The sequence below is a fragment of the Sceloporus undulatus genome, chromosome 7 (genome assembly GCF_019175285.1).
Source record: "Sceloporus undulatus isolate JIND9_A2432 ecotype Alabama chromosome 7, SceUnd_v1.1, whole genome shotgun sequence".
NCBI lineage: Eukaryota > Metazoa > Chordata > Lepidosauria > Squamata > Phrynosomatidae > Sceloporus > Sceloporus undulatus.
This window is the reverse complement of record NC_056528.1, coordinates 43,605,584-43,624,521: the sequence shown is the minus strand read 5'-3', so window position 1 is coordinate 43,624,521 and position 18,938 is coordinate 43,605,584. Positions and strand designations below refer to the sequence as shown.

Below are 18,938 nucleotides of genomic sequence, written 5' to 3'. Positions count from 1 at the left end.
TTGGCCACTAATCCATATTGCTCAAGCCTGTCTCTCCTGACTAGAAGTGTCTCTCTATGATTTTGGACATGAATTTTTAAAGTCTTACCTTTTTTAAGGCTTACCTGTGGATTTTCTGTAGGCAAATGACATTTATTTATTTACCGACCGACTGACCAACCGACCTACCTACCTACCTACCTGTTTCCCAGAACAGGACCCAAGGCAGCTCACAGATAAAATTGTTTAAAAACTTCACATTAAAATTTAAAAAAACAATTGGCAGACATGCTCTGCCAGTGAGCTGTGGCCCTTTCCTCAAATGGGAATAGCTTAGAAACACAAGAATCTGCCTTATATTGCACATCAGGAGTACATTTCAATGCAGACTTAAAACTTTGACAAGATCAGGCAAGGGTGCTTCCCAGACCTACCTAGGAGCACCAGAGACTGAAACTGGCACCCTAGCAGATACCAAAAGTCTATTGTAATTATTCATCCTTGTATATAAGGACAGCCTAGTGGAAGATTTACATCCCTGCCCTTGTAACATCCCCAGGGCCAACCTCGGTTGATATCACAAATTTCCAGTTTTGGCCATGAAATCTCAGGGCCTGCAATGGTCCTGACCTAACAACTCTAATATCCCTTCTACTGCAATATAACATACATGCATAACCATACATATCTCATACCTGAAGCTGAAATAGGGTGCAAGAGACTATTTACTAGGTTTTTGTGATCTGTCCAAAATCTCCCCTCGCCCCTGTAATCAGCTGCCAAGGTCTCTGGGGTGCTGCTACAGCTGTTAGATGTCCACAGAGAGGAAGGATGATTGATGATGATGATGATGATGATGATGATGATGATGATGATGAATATCCTGTCTTCCTCCCAGTACAAGTACTCAGTACTGGGAGGTTTCCATCCCTGTTCCAGTTCTCTAAGAGAGGAAGAGAGGGAGAGGGACCTCATGCTACACACCCGTATATCACAAAAAGGATTCTGGCCAAGGATGTAATATGTAAGAACATTGTTGAACCTTCTCCTAAAGTTATGTTTCCTTTGGAGAGGAGAACTGTTGATGCAGGCAATACCTTTGCAATATATTTTTCCCTTCACAAATATACAAAAAGTGCATAAGTGAAGGCAGGCATTCCTTCAAAGTATGTCACTGATCCACCCATACAGAGCAATATATATATACTGGACTTTCTGGAGGCCAGGAATCCCCGCTCAGACATGGAACCCCACTGGGTGACCTTGGACAAGTCACACCCTCTCAGCCTCAGAGGATGGCAATAGCAAACCTTCTCTGAAGAAATCTGCCAAAGAAAACCCTGTGATAGGTTCACCGTAGGGTCACCATAAGTTGGAAATGACTTGAAGGCACACAATAACAACAATAATTCCTAGAACTCCCAGCCTCCATGACTAAAGACTATGTTTGGTGGATTCATGGAACTGTTTTAGAAAAAGTAACTTTCCAATCTCTGGGCCCACTTCAAATCCCCAGGGACAGGTTTTGCGTCTCCAAAGCGTGAGCTCTCTCATCCAAAATCCAGTTTCTAAATCTGTGCATATGTACATACATGCACACAAGAACCCATGCACTTTGGGTGGAGGCTTTCAGAAAGAACACCATTTTCCTGTCCAATTTCCATCTGATTAAAACAAGAAACTTCACAAAGTGGTGGATGTGGATAATTTTGATGTTTTACATTCAGGCATGAAGATGTATAAGGCTGGCACTGAGTGGAGTGTCGGATCTCTTTTGGTTAACACACCACACAGACACACACTCACTAACTCTCATCGCCGGCAACACAAAGAACCAACTCATTGTTAATGGACAATAGGAGTGTTTGAGTTCCAGCAGCAGAAAGAAATGAGAAATACTAACAAGTCTGAAGTAAGAACAACACTGGGACCCAAGCAATAACAGGAATACAAGGATTAAGTGGAAGATGCAATGCCTGGATCTCAGCTGCTAAGCTGGCTTCGGATTGTCCAAGCGGCAGTGGCCTTCTTAAATTTGTCAGCTTTGCTGGAGGCAGCGCCTGAGTTTTCAGGTGAGTCTTGACATGAGCTCAGCTAAATCTGGGAGGAGGGAGGCTCTGCTGCAGCATCTGCCCTGTTGGGACTGATGTCTCTCTTGGGTTCCTCAAGGGAAATGATATCAAAATACCCTGGGCCCTTGGTATCTGCTGGGGTTTGGCTCCAGAACCCCCGTGGATATCAGTATCTGTGGATGCTCAAATCCAATTAAATACAATGACATCGTGAAATGGCATCCCTTATATAAAATCAAGGTTTGCTTTTTGGAATTTATACCTTTTTGGAGCATTTACAAGCCATGGTTGGTTGAATCTGTGGATAAAAATCCATGTATATAGAGGACTGGCTATATAACTGTATCGATTTGGATGCCCTTTTTTAATTTCAAGAGTAAAATGGGGATTGAGTTATCTCTGGTTGCTGGACTTGAACTCCTGTAATCCTAGACTGGGTATGGCGCTTGAGAGTTTGAAGACCAAGACATCTGGAAGTCTAAAGGTTTCCATCCTTGGTATAACTGATAGGGAGAGTGGCAAACTGATAAGACATAACTTCACTGTCTTCCTAAACTTGTGAAACCCCTTTGCCCTCTTCCTCCCTCTTCCCCTCCTAGGCTGCTTACAGTATGTAGACAGATCTTGTAGCATCATTGAGACTCACTGAAAGAAAGAAGTTGGCAGCATGAGCTTTCCTAGACTTCAGTCTACTTCCTGAGATGCATTTAGTGGAGTGGAAACCAGGGAAACCATATATATGCTATTGGAGGAGATACCTCTCTCTCCCTCTGTGTCTGTCTGTCTGTCCCTGGTTTCCACTCCACTAAATGCATCTCAGGAAGTAGACTGAAGTCTACAAAAGCTCATGATGCCAACTTCTTGCTTTCAGTTAATCTCAAAGGTGCTACAAGATCTCTCTACATATTGCTTCTACAGACTAATATAACTATATCTTTCAATTCTAGGTTACTTACAGAAGGTTTTGAAGAACCACACTGCCCATGCTTGTGATGGGGAGCAGCTGACGATCATTTGTCCCCACCGGACCTCAGTTGCTGTCCTTTCTGCATTTTATGGGCGCCGGGTGCCCAGTAGAAACCTCTGCCCAAACTCAGGTGACCTCTCTTTAGAGAACACCGACTGCATATCTGCCACAGCCCTTCAGGTAAGAGGCTCTCAAGTTCAGGATGCAGGGAGGACCAGAGAGAAGTTTATCGCCATGACTGTAGACTATTTTCCAATGCCTGAAATTTTTACCTTGTTTGGGCCACAGCATTTATAATCCTCCAGCCAGAATGTGGGGACTATAGGAGCTGCAGTCTCCAAAGGTAGTTTTTCTAAACTCTGTATTTTCCCCTTGCGTCTAAAGTGTAGGGTGAGAAATAGCTCTGACTTGGTATTAGTATTGCCAGATCTCTGGCCATGGTCCTTACTCTACAGTTTTTGTGGGTCGTCTCCAGGTAGGAGATAGGTTTATCCAGTTTTGATGGACTCAGCTCAGAAAAAGGAAAAATCTCCAGCTCAGCTAGTAGAGCAGTAGCTGGATCCAGTTTGCAATGGTTAAGTGACTGGTTGCTTTAACTCTAAAAACCTCTCCAGGGTGTATATGTATTTACTTAGTTGGTTTCCTCCTTCCCTCCCAGTCATTTTAGAGCCAGGTCTCACCCTCTGCTCTGCATCCAACTTCCAGCTAGAAGCAAGCAGGCTAGCTTAAATTTCCCTTAGCCCATCTCTCTTAGTAAGCAAGAAGGAATAATCCTCTAATTTCACCTTCTTGTGTGAACAGCACCTTCAGCTAAGATTTCTTTCTAAGGATTTTTTGTGTGTGTGATTGAAGGCACGCTGGCAGCAAAAGTTGTTGGTACTAAATGCATAAAGGTTAAAGACATCAACAGGTTTTCTTTCTAGGTGTCAGGTTTAGTCCCAGGGGCTGGGATGATCCCAAACTGGCAACCCTATTTGGTGTATTTTGCAGGTGGTTGTTTTCAGTTTAGAACCTCTACAGTCCAGTCCATCAATTGTTTTAAACTGATGAGTAGTTTGGAAACTGCTTTATATTGAGGCCGCTTGCAGTCCCTAGAAAAGAGACAAATTTTTCCAGAATCAATATATTGCTGTAAGAGTGATCCCATTGTAATGCAAAGTATTTTCAGGTAGGTTAGTATTGACTGGGCAATTAAGATCTGTTGGATTTACAAAAGAGCTGCTGCTGGTGAAGAGTAAGTGCTGGAAGAGATCTGTGAATAAGGATCAACCCAGCAGCAGTGGCATCACATTTTAACCAAATCTTCACTGTGTATATGTAAATACATTTAGGTTGTGCATATGATATGGTAATATGAAGGTATAATTTTATTTTTGCTAGTTGTGTATGTCAGAACTATTAGAGTCATATTCAGTGGTATATTATGACTTACAAGTAACATTCATACAAAAAAGCATTACTAAAGCTTCTATATGGTGCGAAATGGGAGGAGGTCAATGGAAGGTGGGTGTCACCATGAGTGACCACACTGGGTGACAGTGACACCAACCCTAGGGACACTACTTCCCAGCAGATTGATTTTTGTCAATTCTTTTGGGGGGGTGTACTAAGGGCCTTTCATGATGTACATTCCCTCTTTGTAATTCACTACAGTGTCACTTATGTTACCCAAGATTTAAACAAATCATCTTCACCAACCATGGCATGGAGGTGGCTGGATTCAAACAAATGAAAGTTAGGATTAACTGCATTTTTTAAAAATTCAGGCAGTGAATGTAATGAACTAGCCATACTTAATCTTGGGAACACACCAAAAGAGGTTAGGGAATATGTCATTTTATTGTATTCACACTAAAAGCTTGGGATGATGTGAACTACAGTCCTGCACAACTGGAGGGTGTCAGAGGACTACGGTGGTGGAAACCTGTAGTACTTGTGAGTGGACAGGCCAGGTGGCGCCCACATGAGTCCATCAGGTAGACCTCTTTGAAAGTGAAATAATCAGGGAGCTGTCAAACCACAAAAATGAGCCTGTCTGTGATGTTTGGTTTGATGGGGTAGAGTTGTCCAGCAAGCAAAGAAAAGAAAGCAAAGAGCCAGATGGCTTTCTAAAAGCGCATGATGCCATCCAGTGGTTAGTTGATGTGATGCATGTGTCAATTCTTACTAAAGTCAGCACTTGGCTTTTGCGGTGTCGACTTTTGCGGATTTGTTTATATGCAGTTTTGTGATGTTTTCTCTAGGAATCTCCAGCATGGCTCAGTTGGAAACTGATCACAGAGTTATGCTGGATGGCCTAGAGATTTCTAGAGAAAACACTTGGCATTTCTAGGTCCTCCAGCATTATTCTGTGGTCAACTTCTGGGTGCTATTGACCACAGAGTTGTGTTGGAGGACCCAGAGCTTCTATAGAGGTGTTTTCTTGGGTTAAAAAACATGGATTTTTTTTATTTGCGGTTTTTCAAATTTCATAGGAATCCTGTGCTCCTAACCCCAGTGATTGTGGAGGGCCCACTCTATTTGTATCAAGCTGACTTCCCTATGAATGAGAGTCCTCCCGGTCATCCACTGCCTTGCTTGGGTCTTGTAACTTTGGGGCTGTGGCTTTCTGGATCGAATGATTCCGCCTGTAGAGCAGTCTCCCTCTTTCCTATCACTTTCCACTTTACGAAGCCTCATTCACTTTTCCCACAAGTAACACTGTGTCATGAAATGTCCAAAGTATGACACATCATCATATCACTATAGTCATCTTGACTTTTAATAAAAGTCAAGGTGAATGGGTCCAAGATCAAATCAGGCTTGAACACTTAATAATTCACACCTGGTTTGGTCTTGAACCCAGTTATCAATCTTTTTAGCAGTCTGTATTATCTACAAATGGCAGTTCTTAGATGTGTACAGTCACCTTACTCAGGTGGGTGACTTTGAGAATCAAGGAAGTGATACTTAGGGAGGCGTGATCTTTTCTTCCCATGCCATTTCTCCCAGTTTCAGGACATTTGCATTTAATACGTATTTGCATTTACCACTCACATTTTCAAAATAAAGACAAACAGCAGTTATGAATAAGTGGAGGATGGTTGTCCTTATTGGGAGTGCAGCAAGCAGAGAGGGTAAGTTGAACTGTTTTGTCCCCTGCTTTAGGTATATGAAATCACTGATGGAATTGGGAGGAAATTCCTGACTGGCACCAATTTCCTCAGCATCATGGAGCAGGAGTAAGGGCTAAATTTTGCCTTTCAACCTCCTATAGTCCCCGGAGAAGATACTAGAGGATGCATTGAGAATGGGCGGTTGAGAATGGGTGACAATAGTGCAGAGAGAGAAATGGAGGTTGTTCATATGGTGAAAATAATCCCTGTAGAATGTGGGTTGAATCATTGTTGTACACATACATTTCAAATGTATCCGATTTGATGGGGGAAGGGAGAGCGCCAAAAAAACTGGGATAATCAATATTGTTTTTCCTCCTGGGTTTTCCTAAAATATTTGTATTGTTGGCTGTGTGAATAACCAATGCAGATAGACCTGGGGTAACCTGGGATAAACTTCTGCATGCCTTGAATGTGTTTCAAACACCCCCCCACCATTGAGTCCATCTTTATTCGCGGTGATGACACATGTGAGAAACAGAATTAGCAGAGATGTGCAGAGATGTGGTTCAGATAAAAAAGATAGTGTGAACAACAAAGCTGACATTCATGAGTGAGATTATTCACATAGTTGCACAAAACAACACCATATAGAGAGGGGGAGATATAATAGTAAGTCTTGCACTGAAACTTGGAAGATAAATGTTCTAAGAGTGTATCTAAACTGTGGAAACAAAGCAATTTGACACCACTTTAACTGCCATGAATCTATCCTACGGCAACCTGGGATTTGTAGTTTGGTGGGGCACCAGAGCTCTCTGACAGACCAGGCTGAACACCTCACCAAACTATGAATCCCAGGATTTCGGAGCCAAGTTTAAATGTTGCTAAACTGCTTTATTTTTGAGCCGTGGCCCATGGAGGATTTGTTAGTCTTCACTGAGCCATGAAAATCACTGGCGTCCTTAGGCCTTTTGCACCAGGGCTACTGTGAAAAAAGTTTGGGTGAAGGATAGCAAGGTATGCTTTCTTTCTCACTGGAGGAACACCAGGATAAATCAGTATAAACCAATGTGGCAGTTTAAAGGAAAAAAAGTGCATGCTGAACTTGTGTCTGAAAACAAAATCAAATACATTTTCTTATTATTGAATCAAGAGCAGAATACAATGGGGAGAGCTGAATTTAAAAAGGCTTTTATGCTGTGATAGCAATATACCTTCCACAAGCATGTGAAAATGGTTCTGTGAGTGATTTCGGTTTCTGCAGATCTGGTGTAGAAGAACAGGTGCCGCTTCTTCAAAATGATTGCTGCAGCTGTTATCTTAAGCCAGGATTTATAATGCGATAAAGAACAAATGTGATGGAAGTCAGGGAGCCTGTGTCACACAACAAACATAGATGGCAAACTGGTACAGTATATACTTTTGAGTAGACTGGCATTGGAAGACCCTATGAGTTCCAGGTGGGGAGCAGTTGCTGAGACAGGCCTGCTCATATTTAGGGCCGCCAGCTTGAAAACTGGAGAAGGTTCCTATACTTCTGATGGTTGTGTAAAGAGGGAATTTCAACAGGCGTTGCTTGTCACAAAACCAGGTAGCGTGCCGGCACAGATCTTATTTAAACATGTTTTCAGACTTTAATTGAGTTACCCTTTAACAGATGTGCTGTACTTAATATGTTTTTAATGGGTTTTTCTTTTTTTTTAATTGATGTTTTAAAATTGTTTTGGGGCTGTTTGTGCATTTTTTTATTTTTGTACTACAGAATCTGGGCTCTCAGGTGGTGGCTCCATATCTTTCATGCTTTTTTGTCATCAGACACAGCTAGTGCCAATTTAAGTAAAGATAATTTTGGTCCATCATTTTATCTTTGGTAAGTGTGGTTACACTTGCCGCTGGATTTCAGTTCCTAAGAATTTTGCAGAATTTGAATTCAGTCCTTAAAACTTAACTAGCTGCTCATTTCCTACAGAAAATGATGGACGAGTGTCAGGACCAGCGATGGTGTCATTTCTCTGTCCACAGCCGGGTGTTTGGACCAGATCCCTGTCCAGGAACCCATAAATACCTGGTGGTTTCGTACAAATGCCGACCAGGTGAGTACATTCAAGGCATTAAAAAGACCTGGTTCTTTGACACTGACGGTTTATGCTGAACTTCCTGTGAACATTTACATCTAATGAGTGATAAGTACAGTAAGTGATAAGTACAGCAATGTCTTTGTGTCAGTCTAGAAGGAGCTGTTGGAGAGAATGCTACAATAGCTTTGTACTCTTTGGTGTTTTTGGAAATGATTTCTTCCATACCAACCTGTCTGCAGTTTGGGGCAGAAGTTGGAAAAATTACTTTTTTGGAGTAATTTTTTGCGGGGAATAACTGGAATTTGTGGGGGGGGATAGTGGTGGCAGAGTAGTTTTTGACTTATGGTGAAACTATAATGGGATTTTCTTGGCAAGATTTACAGTATTCAGATTTATTGAGATTGAGACAGTGTGGTTTGCCCTGGATCACCCAGTAGGTTTCATGGCCAAACTGGGAATTGAACCCTGGTCTCCAGAGTGATAGTCCAGTGCTCCAACCACTATGACACACTGCCCAATACTGCGGCCCAACCCTGGAGGTCAGCTGTGATGGAAGAAGGAGGGAGGTGACTGGGTAGCAGTGAAAGGAAGGCATACGACAAAATGAGTTTGAACCATTTTAAAAAGTCATTATTCTGCCCCCCTCCCCGATCTTTCTCTCAAACTTCATAGGTAAAAGAGGGTATCCCCATTAATTTCCTATATCTATATCTATATCATCTATATCTATATCTATATCTATATCTATCTATCTATATAAAACCTTTTCCTAGCTCTGGCCTTGAAATCAAAAATGGAGACGCTACTTGTATACTTAATAATAATATAATTTATTTATAACCCGCCTCTCCTCGAAGGATTGAGGCTGGTAACAATCATAAAACATAATAACCTAAATAGCAAGAATCCCTAACCCCAATTAAAAACACAAAACATCATAAAATACAATCAGATTATTAAAATCAATCTAAAACTAATCTTCATTAAAATGAGGCAATTGTGCAATTACATTTGCAAGCAGAAAAGATAGAGACTTGTATGGCCCCCACTTACGTAAATCTGCTCTGATCGATGCTGCTATAGGTCTTCATGTGGGTCCTACTTTCCTTGGTCTAGAGTTTATCAGAGCTATTCTGCTATCTGGGTTTACCAGTTAATGTTGCTCTTATAATAATAAATAATAAAAATTTTATTTATATCCCGCCCTTCTTATAATCAGGGCGGCTTACAGCAAGGTTAAAATACAGTCCATACAACAAGAAGACAAGAAGAATTAAAATACAAATACAGCAAATCATACAAAAAATAACAAGCAAAAAGCCCCATAGCCCAACCTCTTGGCCACGGAAGAGGAGGGAGGCCCACAGGATTTTATTCGTTGCATTATCATTTTTGTAGCTGTTTTTATTTTTGTGGTTTGCAAATGTGTTGTATACCAAGTGTGGATTTATATTTGAAATAAAAACTAACATGGGGGGTGGAGTGGCAAGATGCCGGCAGACATGAAGGAACTGAAGGCTTGCTTTTCTTCCCAGCCAACCACCGACTCAAGACTGTGTGCGAAGATGAGAAACTGAGGCTGCAATGCCGAAACAAATCTGTCCTCGCCATTTATTCTGCCGTCTATGGGAGGCCTTTGCAGGGGAAGCCAGAGTGCAATTCTGTGAATGGGACAAGAGCGGACATAGGTAAGTAGGGAGGCTGATGGGGCTGGTGCTTGCCAGGAGAAATCCTAGTGATGCTGGGGTTTAGGTGGTTGCCATCAGAATAAATGAAGCAAATATACTTTTTGCAAAGCAAAACTGAAGAGGGTTAGCTCTCTGTTTCCAAAGAATCTCTCTCACTAGCACTTCTTATGTTTCGTGGTATTTGAATCATTCACAGACTTAAGATCTCTTTCAGACCTTATGGCACTTGGATATCATATTAACTGCCATATGGCTCCAGCCTATGGAATCCTGAGATTTGTATTTGGGTGTTGAAGTACACAGAATTTTCCACCATCTTTAGCCTCTTGCCAAACTACAAATCCCAGGATTATGTAGATTGAAGCCATGGTAATTAAAGTGGTAGCAAAGTGGTATAATTGTGAAAGAGACCATACATAATCTTGGAAAGGTGCATTATGTGCACATTATTTAGTTTTGTTTTTATTAATATTTATATTACAGTATTCATACATTCAAAACATCACGTTATACAGGGTATCTCACAGTGAGATGTGCACATTATTTAGGATGATGACTCCTTGCCCCTCTCCTGGGAATGGTGCCAAGGGTTGGCACTGTGAGGCATGTGCCAAGGTTCACACTCCAGCAAAGACCCTCCAGTCATGTTGTTCTTCCTGTTTGCTGTTGATGCCTGTTCACCTGTGTGAATCTATGTGGTGAGAGCAAGGAGTAGCAACCTTTACTTATCTCTCTTCTTCTTCCTTGCACCAAGTCTGTAAAAAGAGGGATAAGTGAAATAAAAGCACTGAGATGAATGTAGGGTCTCTCAAGAAACCCCATTCCCAGGAGTATTGCCCAAGGAGGGCTGCCTGGGCCAGAACCTGATGACAATATTAACAGGGTCTTTTCCAATTTTAAAAAATGGAAGAGATTGGTATTAGACTTAAGCAGAGGCTGGAAACCAGGTAGGGGTATTCTGGGAGTTGGCTGGCTAGATTTTGGGAGCTGTAGACCAAAAAAGTAAGGCTGCCAAACTCTGGGATTAGAAGATGAACCTTCACAGGGAAGTGAAATCCGAGGCCTCATTTGTGAAATTACCCTAAAGACATTCCATGCTTTCTTTTGCCATTTGTTATATTGTTGGCTGCTGTCACATTGCAGAATTAATGCAGTTTGACACTACTTTAATTGTCATATTGCTATCCTATTGAATCCTGGGATTTGTAGGTTGTTGTGGCATCAAAGCTCTCTGACGGAGAAGGCTAAATATCTCACAAAGCTACAAATCCCAGGATTCCATAGCATTGAACCATGGCAGTTAAAGTGGTGTCAAAACTCCCTTATTTCTACAGTACAGATGCAGCCTTAGTTTTAATGGACTGAACCCAATCTGATCAGATTTAGACTTACAGCTCTATTGTCCTCACAGTGCTCCTTAGTTCCATGTCAAAGATGATGATTTGATTCAAAGTGGTAACACACAGTTGCTTCCTTGCAGTTGTTCAGTAGACTCAGGGATATACTGAGGCCCATATCCATATACTGGTGTTTACCCTCAACTCGTTGATTCTCTTATATATAAAAACAACTGTAGAGTGTGTGGCCCCAGATGCCTTAAGGAGAGTCACCCGGAGATGCCAACGAAAGCAGAACTGTACCATCATTGCAAATAAAGCCACTTTTGGAGATCCCTGCTTTCCTGGTGTGAAGAAACAGCTGAGAGTCTCCTACACTTGTGGTAAGTTGACTTGTAACTTCCTGGGGTTTGCACTTAACTTTGGAAGTTGCCAGCTGAGAAACAGAAGAGGCAGGAGAAGTGATGTCGAAGTAAATTATGAAGTGCCCCAGCCCCCAATAATTGAACACAGTAGAATAATTCAGGCCAAAATTGAGTACAATAATCTATATCAACAAACCGTGTGTTCATCTCCACAAGGAGCAGGTCTTTTGTCAATGTGATGGATATATCCATTCAGAACCAAGCCATCCAAAAGAATGGCTCATGATGACATCTAATTAAAAATAATAATTGTAAGTACTCTAACAAATAAAAAAAACATTGTTTTGATCAAAATCCATTTCCCCCCCACAAGCTACTTTGAGGATTGCTGCCAAGCCTAGAGGAGGCAGGGAAGCCTGAGGCAGGTGGTATATAATGTTTTCATCATTGCTAATTGAAAGGACCTTCGTTCCAACTTTGACAGCCCCAGCTCCATTGCAATACCAGGAAAGAACAATAAACTCCCTGATCTGTATTTCTGTGAGCAAAACCCACACTTTAGGAAATGATGATGTTCCCACCTATTGATAGTATGGGCAAAGAAGATCACTGCTGGGCTAGAGGAAAAGTCTATATAGTGTTCGGTGTTGTTTCCCAACATATCCTTTTGGTGAGACTTCTATCAGCTATGAAAGCTCTTCTCTGGTTGTTCTCCAGCAAATCATATTCAGATATCTCATCCAGATGGAGCAAATGTGTCAGGGTTTTGTTGCTATAGTTCTTGGATTTTAACTCCAAACCAATGATGTTTGTTTGCTGGCTGCCTCCAGTCTTTGTTGATCCCAGACAGGAAAATATCTATCTATCTATCTATCTATCTATCTATCTATCTATCTTTCATTCATAAATAAATAAATAAATAAATAAATAAATAAATAAATAAGGGTTGTATATTTTAAATTTTGTATGTTTTAGAATGTTTTACTGTTTTAAATTGATTATTTTAATTGTTTTTAAACTGCTATTTTAATATATTTTAATATATATATATATGTGTGTGTGTGTAAGCCACCTCAGGTCCCAACTTGGGAGAAAGGCGGGATAAAGAATAAAATAAAATAAAATCTTCAATCCTTCCCTACTTTCCCCTTTCAGTACCAAAGCAATTGCTGGAAGAAGTGGGACATGGTGACTCCCAGGAAGACCCTTTTGCAATCTCGGACTACACCCATGGTAAATTTTACCAATTTTTTACTTTGACCACATGAAACTATGTACATTTAGGCTGTGTGTACTTTAAAGGTATACTTTTAAATTTGCTACTTGCTTATGTCACAACTACTGCCATTACATTTGGTTATATATGGAAATTATGACTTAGTAGCACAAAACATTGCTAAGAAGTCTCTATTGTTTGGTACGGAAGAAAGTCAATCGAGGGGGTGGCATCATGAGTTACCGCACTGGGTGACACCAACCTTAATGACGCCACTGCTGCTTTTAACACTGACCTTAATGTGTTAGTAGAATTCTAGTCAAGATGAAAAAGAAGGGGGAAATACCAGCATGCCTGGAGAAGTAAGTTTAGCATTTTGCTGAAGTGGAGAAAAGGTCTTTAAAAATTCAGTATCCAGAATTCAATATCTGCCTGATAAGATGATCACCTCCAAAATAACCCAATAAGGACTGAGCGTGGACTTTGGAGAGTCCGTTGGAGAGGAAAATAGAAATGTTAATGGGATGTAGCTACAGGGGGGTAAAATCATAGAATCACAGAATTGGAAGAACCCCCAAGGGCCATCCGGTCCATCCACTTTCCATGCAGGAACACAAATCAAATTCCCCTGACAGACGGCCATCCAGCCTCTGTTTGAAACCTCCGAAGAAGGAAACTTCACCACTCTCCAAGGCAGCATGTTTCACTATCAAACAGCTCAATGAGGGCATTGCCATGCAAATAAGAATTCCGACCCCCAATGAAATATTCCTTCAGTCCCCAGATTCCCAGCATTGTATTAAAACTGAAATAGATGTTTGTTGCATGTCTGGAGGGCTTCAGTGAGGGGGGCTATTAAAAGAATCAGAACTTGCAAAAGTTATATTTTGGACTACACTTCCCAGAAGTGCCCTTGGTTTTCCTGCAGTAAATTTTCCAAGCTCTGAAAAGAACATAGGAAATTGCCTTATCCTATGCTAATATGTCACTCTTTCAATATATTCTCACCGACTGGCAGCACCTCTCTGTGGTTTCACGCAATTTCCCAGCCCTACCTGGAAATGCTGGGGATTGAACCTGTGAATTTCTACACATGTAGCATGTGCTGTGTCTCCTGGCTCAGCTGAAATCTTTGAAAGGAGGGACCCTTTCCTGTTGTCTTCTGAACCCTTGACAATAAGACCCTACTGTGTCCCCTTGTTTGCTGCAGGTGGCTGGTACACTGGGCCAAGGCTGTACAGGCTCCAAGAGAATCAGATGATATTTACTAGCTCTCTGGAAACTTTTGCCCATATGTGGGGTATGTGTGATTTCCCTGGTTGTGCAAGATCAACAGTGGTGGGAGGCTGGGGGTGGCAGGCCCCTTAGGACCAAAAGAGGAGCAATGCAGCGCATTGCCAATTCACAGGTGGGAAGGCCCTTTTGAGCTGGAAAGCTGGATCCAGGCGAGCATGTCAGGAGGAACCACCTATCGCACTGAGGATGCCTATATAGTTTGCTTTCTGTAAGAAATTAATTTTGTAGAGGAGCCTGGAGTTCTCAAGAGGCCCACATCTCATGGGGCTTGAAATAGGATTGTCTCATGCTTGCCAGCCAGTTCTGAACTGCTCTAGCAACAGACGACTGTTCCACAGCTGGGGGCCTTCAGTCATTCATTTTACCAGGGTCTGAACCTGTTCCTGGCAGCATTGGTCATTCCTCAAAGGAGGAAAGGCCTCCTTCCCACTGCTGGCATGCATCATTCATTGCCATCAGTCTCATAAAAATGGAACATTTAGCTTTTAAAGCTAAAAAAAATTGAAAGTAACCCAGTGATGGGTCTCCTGCATTGCATTGCTTTTGGTCCTTTGTCTTTTCAGGGGCAGCTTTTTCCAACCTGGTGTCCTCTAGATAGTTTGGAATACATTTGCTATCACGCCTCCAAAACTGTTAGATTATGACCATTGTAGTATCACACAGTGCTACCCAAAGTGGTGGATTCTGAACCGGTGCCAGTCCCTGAGCTATTGGCAGCAAATTTCCAGGAGAAAGAGAAAGAATTTTCCAATGGGAAACCCAATGGGGACAACTTTAGTGCTGGTCCCTGGCATGTTGTAAAAAATAATTGCTGGTCCCCCACATCTTATAGCCTGAGAAGCACTGGTCTAACACATCTGGAGGACACTATGTTCAGAAAATCTGCTCCAAATCCTCAAAAAGGGGCCTGGAGGCTGAGTTCAGAGATCATATTCCTCCCTGCTATCTGAGCAAGTTCAGGTGAGAACCACAGGTGGGGAGGGAGGATGAGGGTGGGGGTACACTCTCTGTGGCAAAGATCCTACATGGTCAAACACAGCTTTAAGAATTCAGTCTGCCAAACTTCAGTACAGGCCCCATCACCACTCCAGGACTCATTGCACTCGATAGGCCCCCCACAACCATTCCATTGTCGTTGGTGAGCAGAAGAGGTCAGAGAAGCATCTGGCTCTATCTGTATAGTTAGATGCAGACCAATAACATCATCTACTGAGACCTCTGGAAGACCCCATCTTGGCAGAAGTCATCCTCAGTCCCCATCTGGCTATGAGAACACAGCCAGAAGCTTCTCTGGTCTCTTTTATTCTCAACTAGCAATGGAATGACTATTGGGGTGGGGGGCTATAACAGGGCAACTCCAAGTCTGGGGTGGGGGCTATGGATATTGCAGAGTGAGGAAGGGGAATACCAACAGTGACCCAAAAAAGTATGCAAGTGTAAGGTGGACTTATTCTTGCATATGTCACTAATATGATGCTGGCCTGTGTACACAGTAAGGAAGAGAGTGTCTTGGTCTGCGGTAATTGAGAATATGGTTGTGCATCCTTTGCCACTGAAATGTGAATCAGACTGAATTGCAAATGAAGAAATGCTTTTTGATCAGTTATTTGCTTCCACATTATAGCTGCACTATGTGTATAACCTCTGTGAGCTCCAAAATATGAAGGTCAATAGAGGATGCATTTCCTATGTAGTTCTTCAGGCAACTAGGGCCCTAAGGACTAGGAGTGGTATTCTGTATTGCAGTTATACCTCTGTAATTGCTTTTATTCACTAACATTATGTAGCAAGTGCCTCCCAACCCACCTTAACAGCCAGCAACTGGATCAAGTGAAGGTGGTTTATTTAGCTGCTAGTTGGGGGTGTGAAGCATAATGTTTCCATCCCTCACTAACCAGCGAGTGAAGCTGCAATGAGGAATTGCTACAGGAGTCCCACATCTGATGGTTGCAGCATTGCTTGCTGGCAAGAGGGAGCTGGAAACATCCTCCTCTTTGTCTATCCATTCAGCAGCTGAACAGATCTCCTTCAAAAGCTATTCAAGTTGGGCTTGGGCCAGGAGACATTACTTAATTGCATAACTAAATAGTTGATGTAGGATATCTGCACATAAGCATATTTAATTTCATTCCCTATACAGAATATTGAGACTTTTAGGAAGGTAAACTATGAACCCACTATTCATGTACAGACTTGTATGATGCATGTAAGGAAATACTGGCAGCTGCTTATATAGAAAGGCAAAAGAGCAACCCTAGCAACAGTATGCTGTACTGAGATCCAGAAAGGTACTTAAGAACACCCCCTCCCTTTTCAGATAGATCCCACAAGGATTGCAAATAAGATGGATCTGCACTCTCTGGTGGGAGAGATTAGTGGATATAAGGGTTTCTTTGTCTGTGTGCGATTGTTTTTTCTCCAACAGGCGTCCCGGAGAAGGTTGGCTTTTATTTCTTGTGTGGGGTCTCAGGGGGCCTGGTGTTCCTCCTCATCCTCTTTGTGCCCAAAATGGCCTTGCTGAGGGATTTAAAGGAGGTTTTCAAAGCCACAGAGCTAAACGACAGCTTGGAACTGGAGAGAACCAAGTTGCAGGATGAACGGGAAGAAGAGATTCATGACGACAGCTCTTCTGACTCTTCTTTCTGCCACCTCACCCGCATCTACCACAACTCCAACAACATCTTTGGGCCAGAGCTGACTGCTGTGCTGGAAGGAGTGACTGACCAAAGGGGCCACGAGGGAGATGAAATCTGGATACCCAAGGAGTCCAGCCCATATGCCATCCACAAAATTAAGTCTGCCACCAAATGAGACAGCATGACAAGAAGCCAAGGTAGGTCTGTGTCTGGTAAGCAGATATGAATCCAGTGGTTAATAAGAATGATTTTGTCCCCATTATCACCACTGCAACCCCTCCAAGACTTTGGGGAAGTGTAAGGGCAGGTATTGTGTGGCCCTCCAGATGTTGGCTGGCACCTCCCAGCAGCCATAGCCAATGGTAGGGGATGCTGAGAGTTGGAGCTCAACATCTGGAGGGCTGCATATTACTTGACCCTGGGGTTTAAAAAATAGGTTGATTAAGGTAATTAACGTTGCTACAGCTGGGTAACCTTAGATTCTAGACTCAGGTCTTACTTCCTCCTCCCAGTGCTTTGGTAACATGCATCATTTTGTGTATTTTTAAATGTGGGCAGATGTTTCTGCTGCACTGTACTGAGCCCAGAGATCGTGGATATCAGCCCTCAAACCTTAGCCTGTTGAAACCACTGGCAGCCTAGTTTATGTAATACTTTCAGATATCCAGATAACCAATGAGTCTTTAGTTCGGTGTGAAATCACTGCTCGTCTGGAAATTTTCACATGCAATACTCAGTACTGCATTTCTTTAATAAACTGAACAAAAGACAGAATGCTTGGGTTAGAGCTTGATGGACAGCACCTGCCATGAGGATTCTGGAGGCTGTAGTCCCAAGATGCAGCTTTTCCCAAACTCTGTTCAGAATATAATCATACTATATACCAACCTGGGGGTGGGCTGGGGCTTTCAGATGGTGTAGACTACAACTGCCACAGTTCCTTAGAATCATAGAGTTGGAAGAGACCACGAGGGCCATCCAGTCCAACACTATTCTGCCATGCAGGAACTCTCAATCAAAGCATCCCTGACAGATGGCCATCCAGTCTCTGCTTAAAGACTTCCAAGGAGGGAGACTCTACCACTCTCCAAGGGAGTGTGTTCCACTGTCAAACAGCCCTTACCATTTGACATGATAGCTATGGTTCTGTGAGTTGACTTCCAAAGCAATTGGAAGGCCAATGTTTCCCCAACCTTGCTTTATACAGATGTGGTCTGTACATATCAGCCTAATTCTTCTTTTTTAATGAAAAGGAGCAGTGGAACAAGGAATGGTGGAAGACATCCTTTCTAAAGTTGGTCTTCTCAAAATCTTTGCCTCCGTCCAATGCTTTCCCATTTGAAGAGGAAAATACATGGACTCTCGACATCTTTCTTTCCACAAGAGGAAAAGCAGCTTGGGAGAGGAAACAAACAGTGTAGGAAAGTAGAGAGTTTCTTGACCATTCCACTGCTCTTATTAACCACAGCTTCAGAAACGGCTGAATCTGGAGAAGATAAAATTCAGGAAAAGATGGATCTGATTGGTTCCCTGTTGCTGCAGTTCTTCTTAAAGGAAGACAAGGTTTGCCACCTCCTCCAATTTGTAAAACTTTCTGTCCCTGATCACCACTAACAGCCCAGTTGGCTGGTGCTGCACTTCCATTCGGAACATGTCTCTTTGCGGGTCAAAATGCTGTAAGACTCTTTAAGTGGCTGTTGTGCTTATGTTGCTGGTTTGTATTTGTTGTGTGAAAAGTAGTTCAAAAGTATTGGCGCCAAAAAGAGAACTCTAACTACCACTTGTCTCTGTATCATTTGCACTATTTTTGGTGTGGTTCTGGGGATAGTTCTCCTGGTACAGTGCTGTTACTGAAGGCTGAAACAAAAGGCTGGTGTGAGGCCAGAGGTGCTCCTCAACCCTTTATGTATTGCTGCTTTCTTCCTAAAAACCTCTCCCGTCTTAGTAATATCTTTACAGCAGGACCTTTAGAAGGATGTTTACGGCAAGTTTAAAAAGGGAAGGTGTGTGGGTGGGGGAGAGAGGGCAAAGAACCCCATTCCTGCTATGCTAATCTTCCGAGACACAGTGTGCATTGCAAAAAAAAATAAAATTAAAATTAAAATTAATATGGAAGTATTATTTTGGTCTAAGCATCTGTGTACATTCAGTCAATTAATTGATTAATCAAACAACTCTAACTTGAACAAAAACGTCTGTAAAGTAG

The 18,938-nt window shown here is 42.3% G+C and overlaps 1 protein-coding gene across 2 annotated transcripts; it reads left to right on the top strand.

Moving 5' to 3' along the window:
- The first annotated feature begins 1,588 nt into the window (after window positions 1-1,588).
- LOC121935990 (protein eva-1 homolog C-like) lies at window positions 1,589-18,834 on the top strand. Of its 2 annotated transcripts, XM_042477726.1 has the most exons (9): window positions 1,590-2,051; window positions 2,999-3,198; window positions 8,086-8,209; window positions 9,730-9,882; window positions 11,459-11,602; window positions 12,740-12,817; window positions 14,011-14,100; window positions 16,522-16,929; window positions 17,986-18,833. In XM_042477726.1, the coding sequence occupies exons 1-8, from the start codon at window positions 1,952-1,954 to the stop codon at window positions 16,905-16,907; spliced, it is 1,275 nt and encodes a 424-aa protein (XP_042333660.1). In that variant the 5' UTR covers window positions 1,590-1,951; the 3' UTR covers window positions 16,908-16,929; window positions 17,986-18,833. The 2 variants fall into 2 exon arrangements, with proteins under 2 accessions (XP_042333661.1, XP_042333660.1); XM_042477727.1 differs by lacking the exon at window positions 14,011-14,100 and having other exon boundaries at window positions 1,589-2,051; window positions 17,986-18,834.
- The last annotated feature ends 104 nt before the right edge of the window (window positions 18,835-18,938 follow it).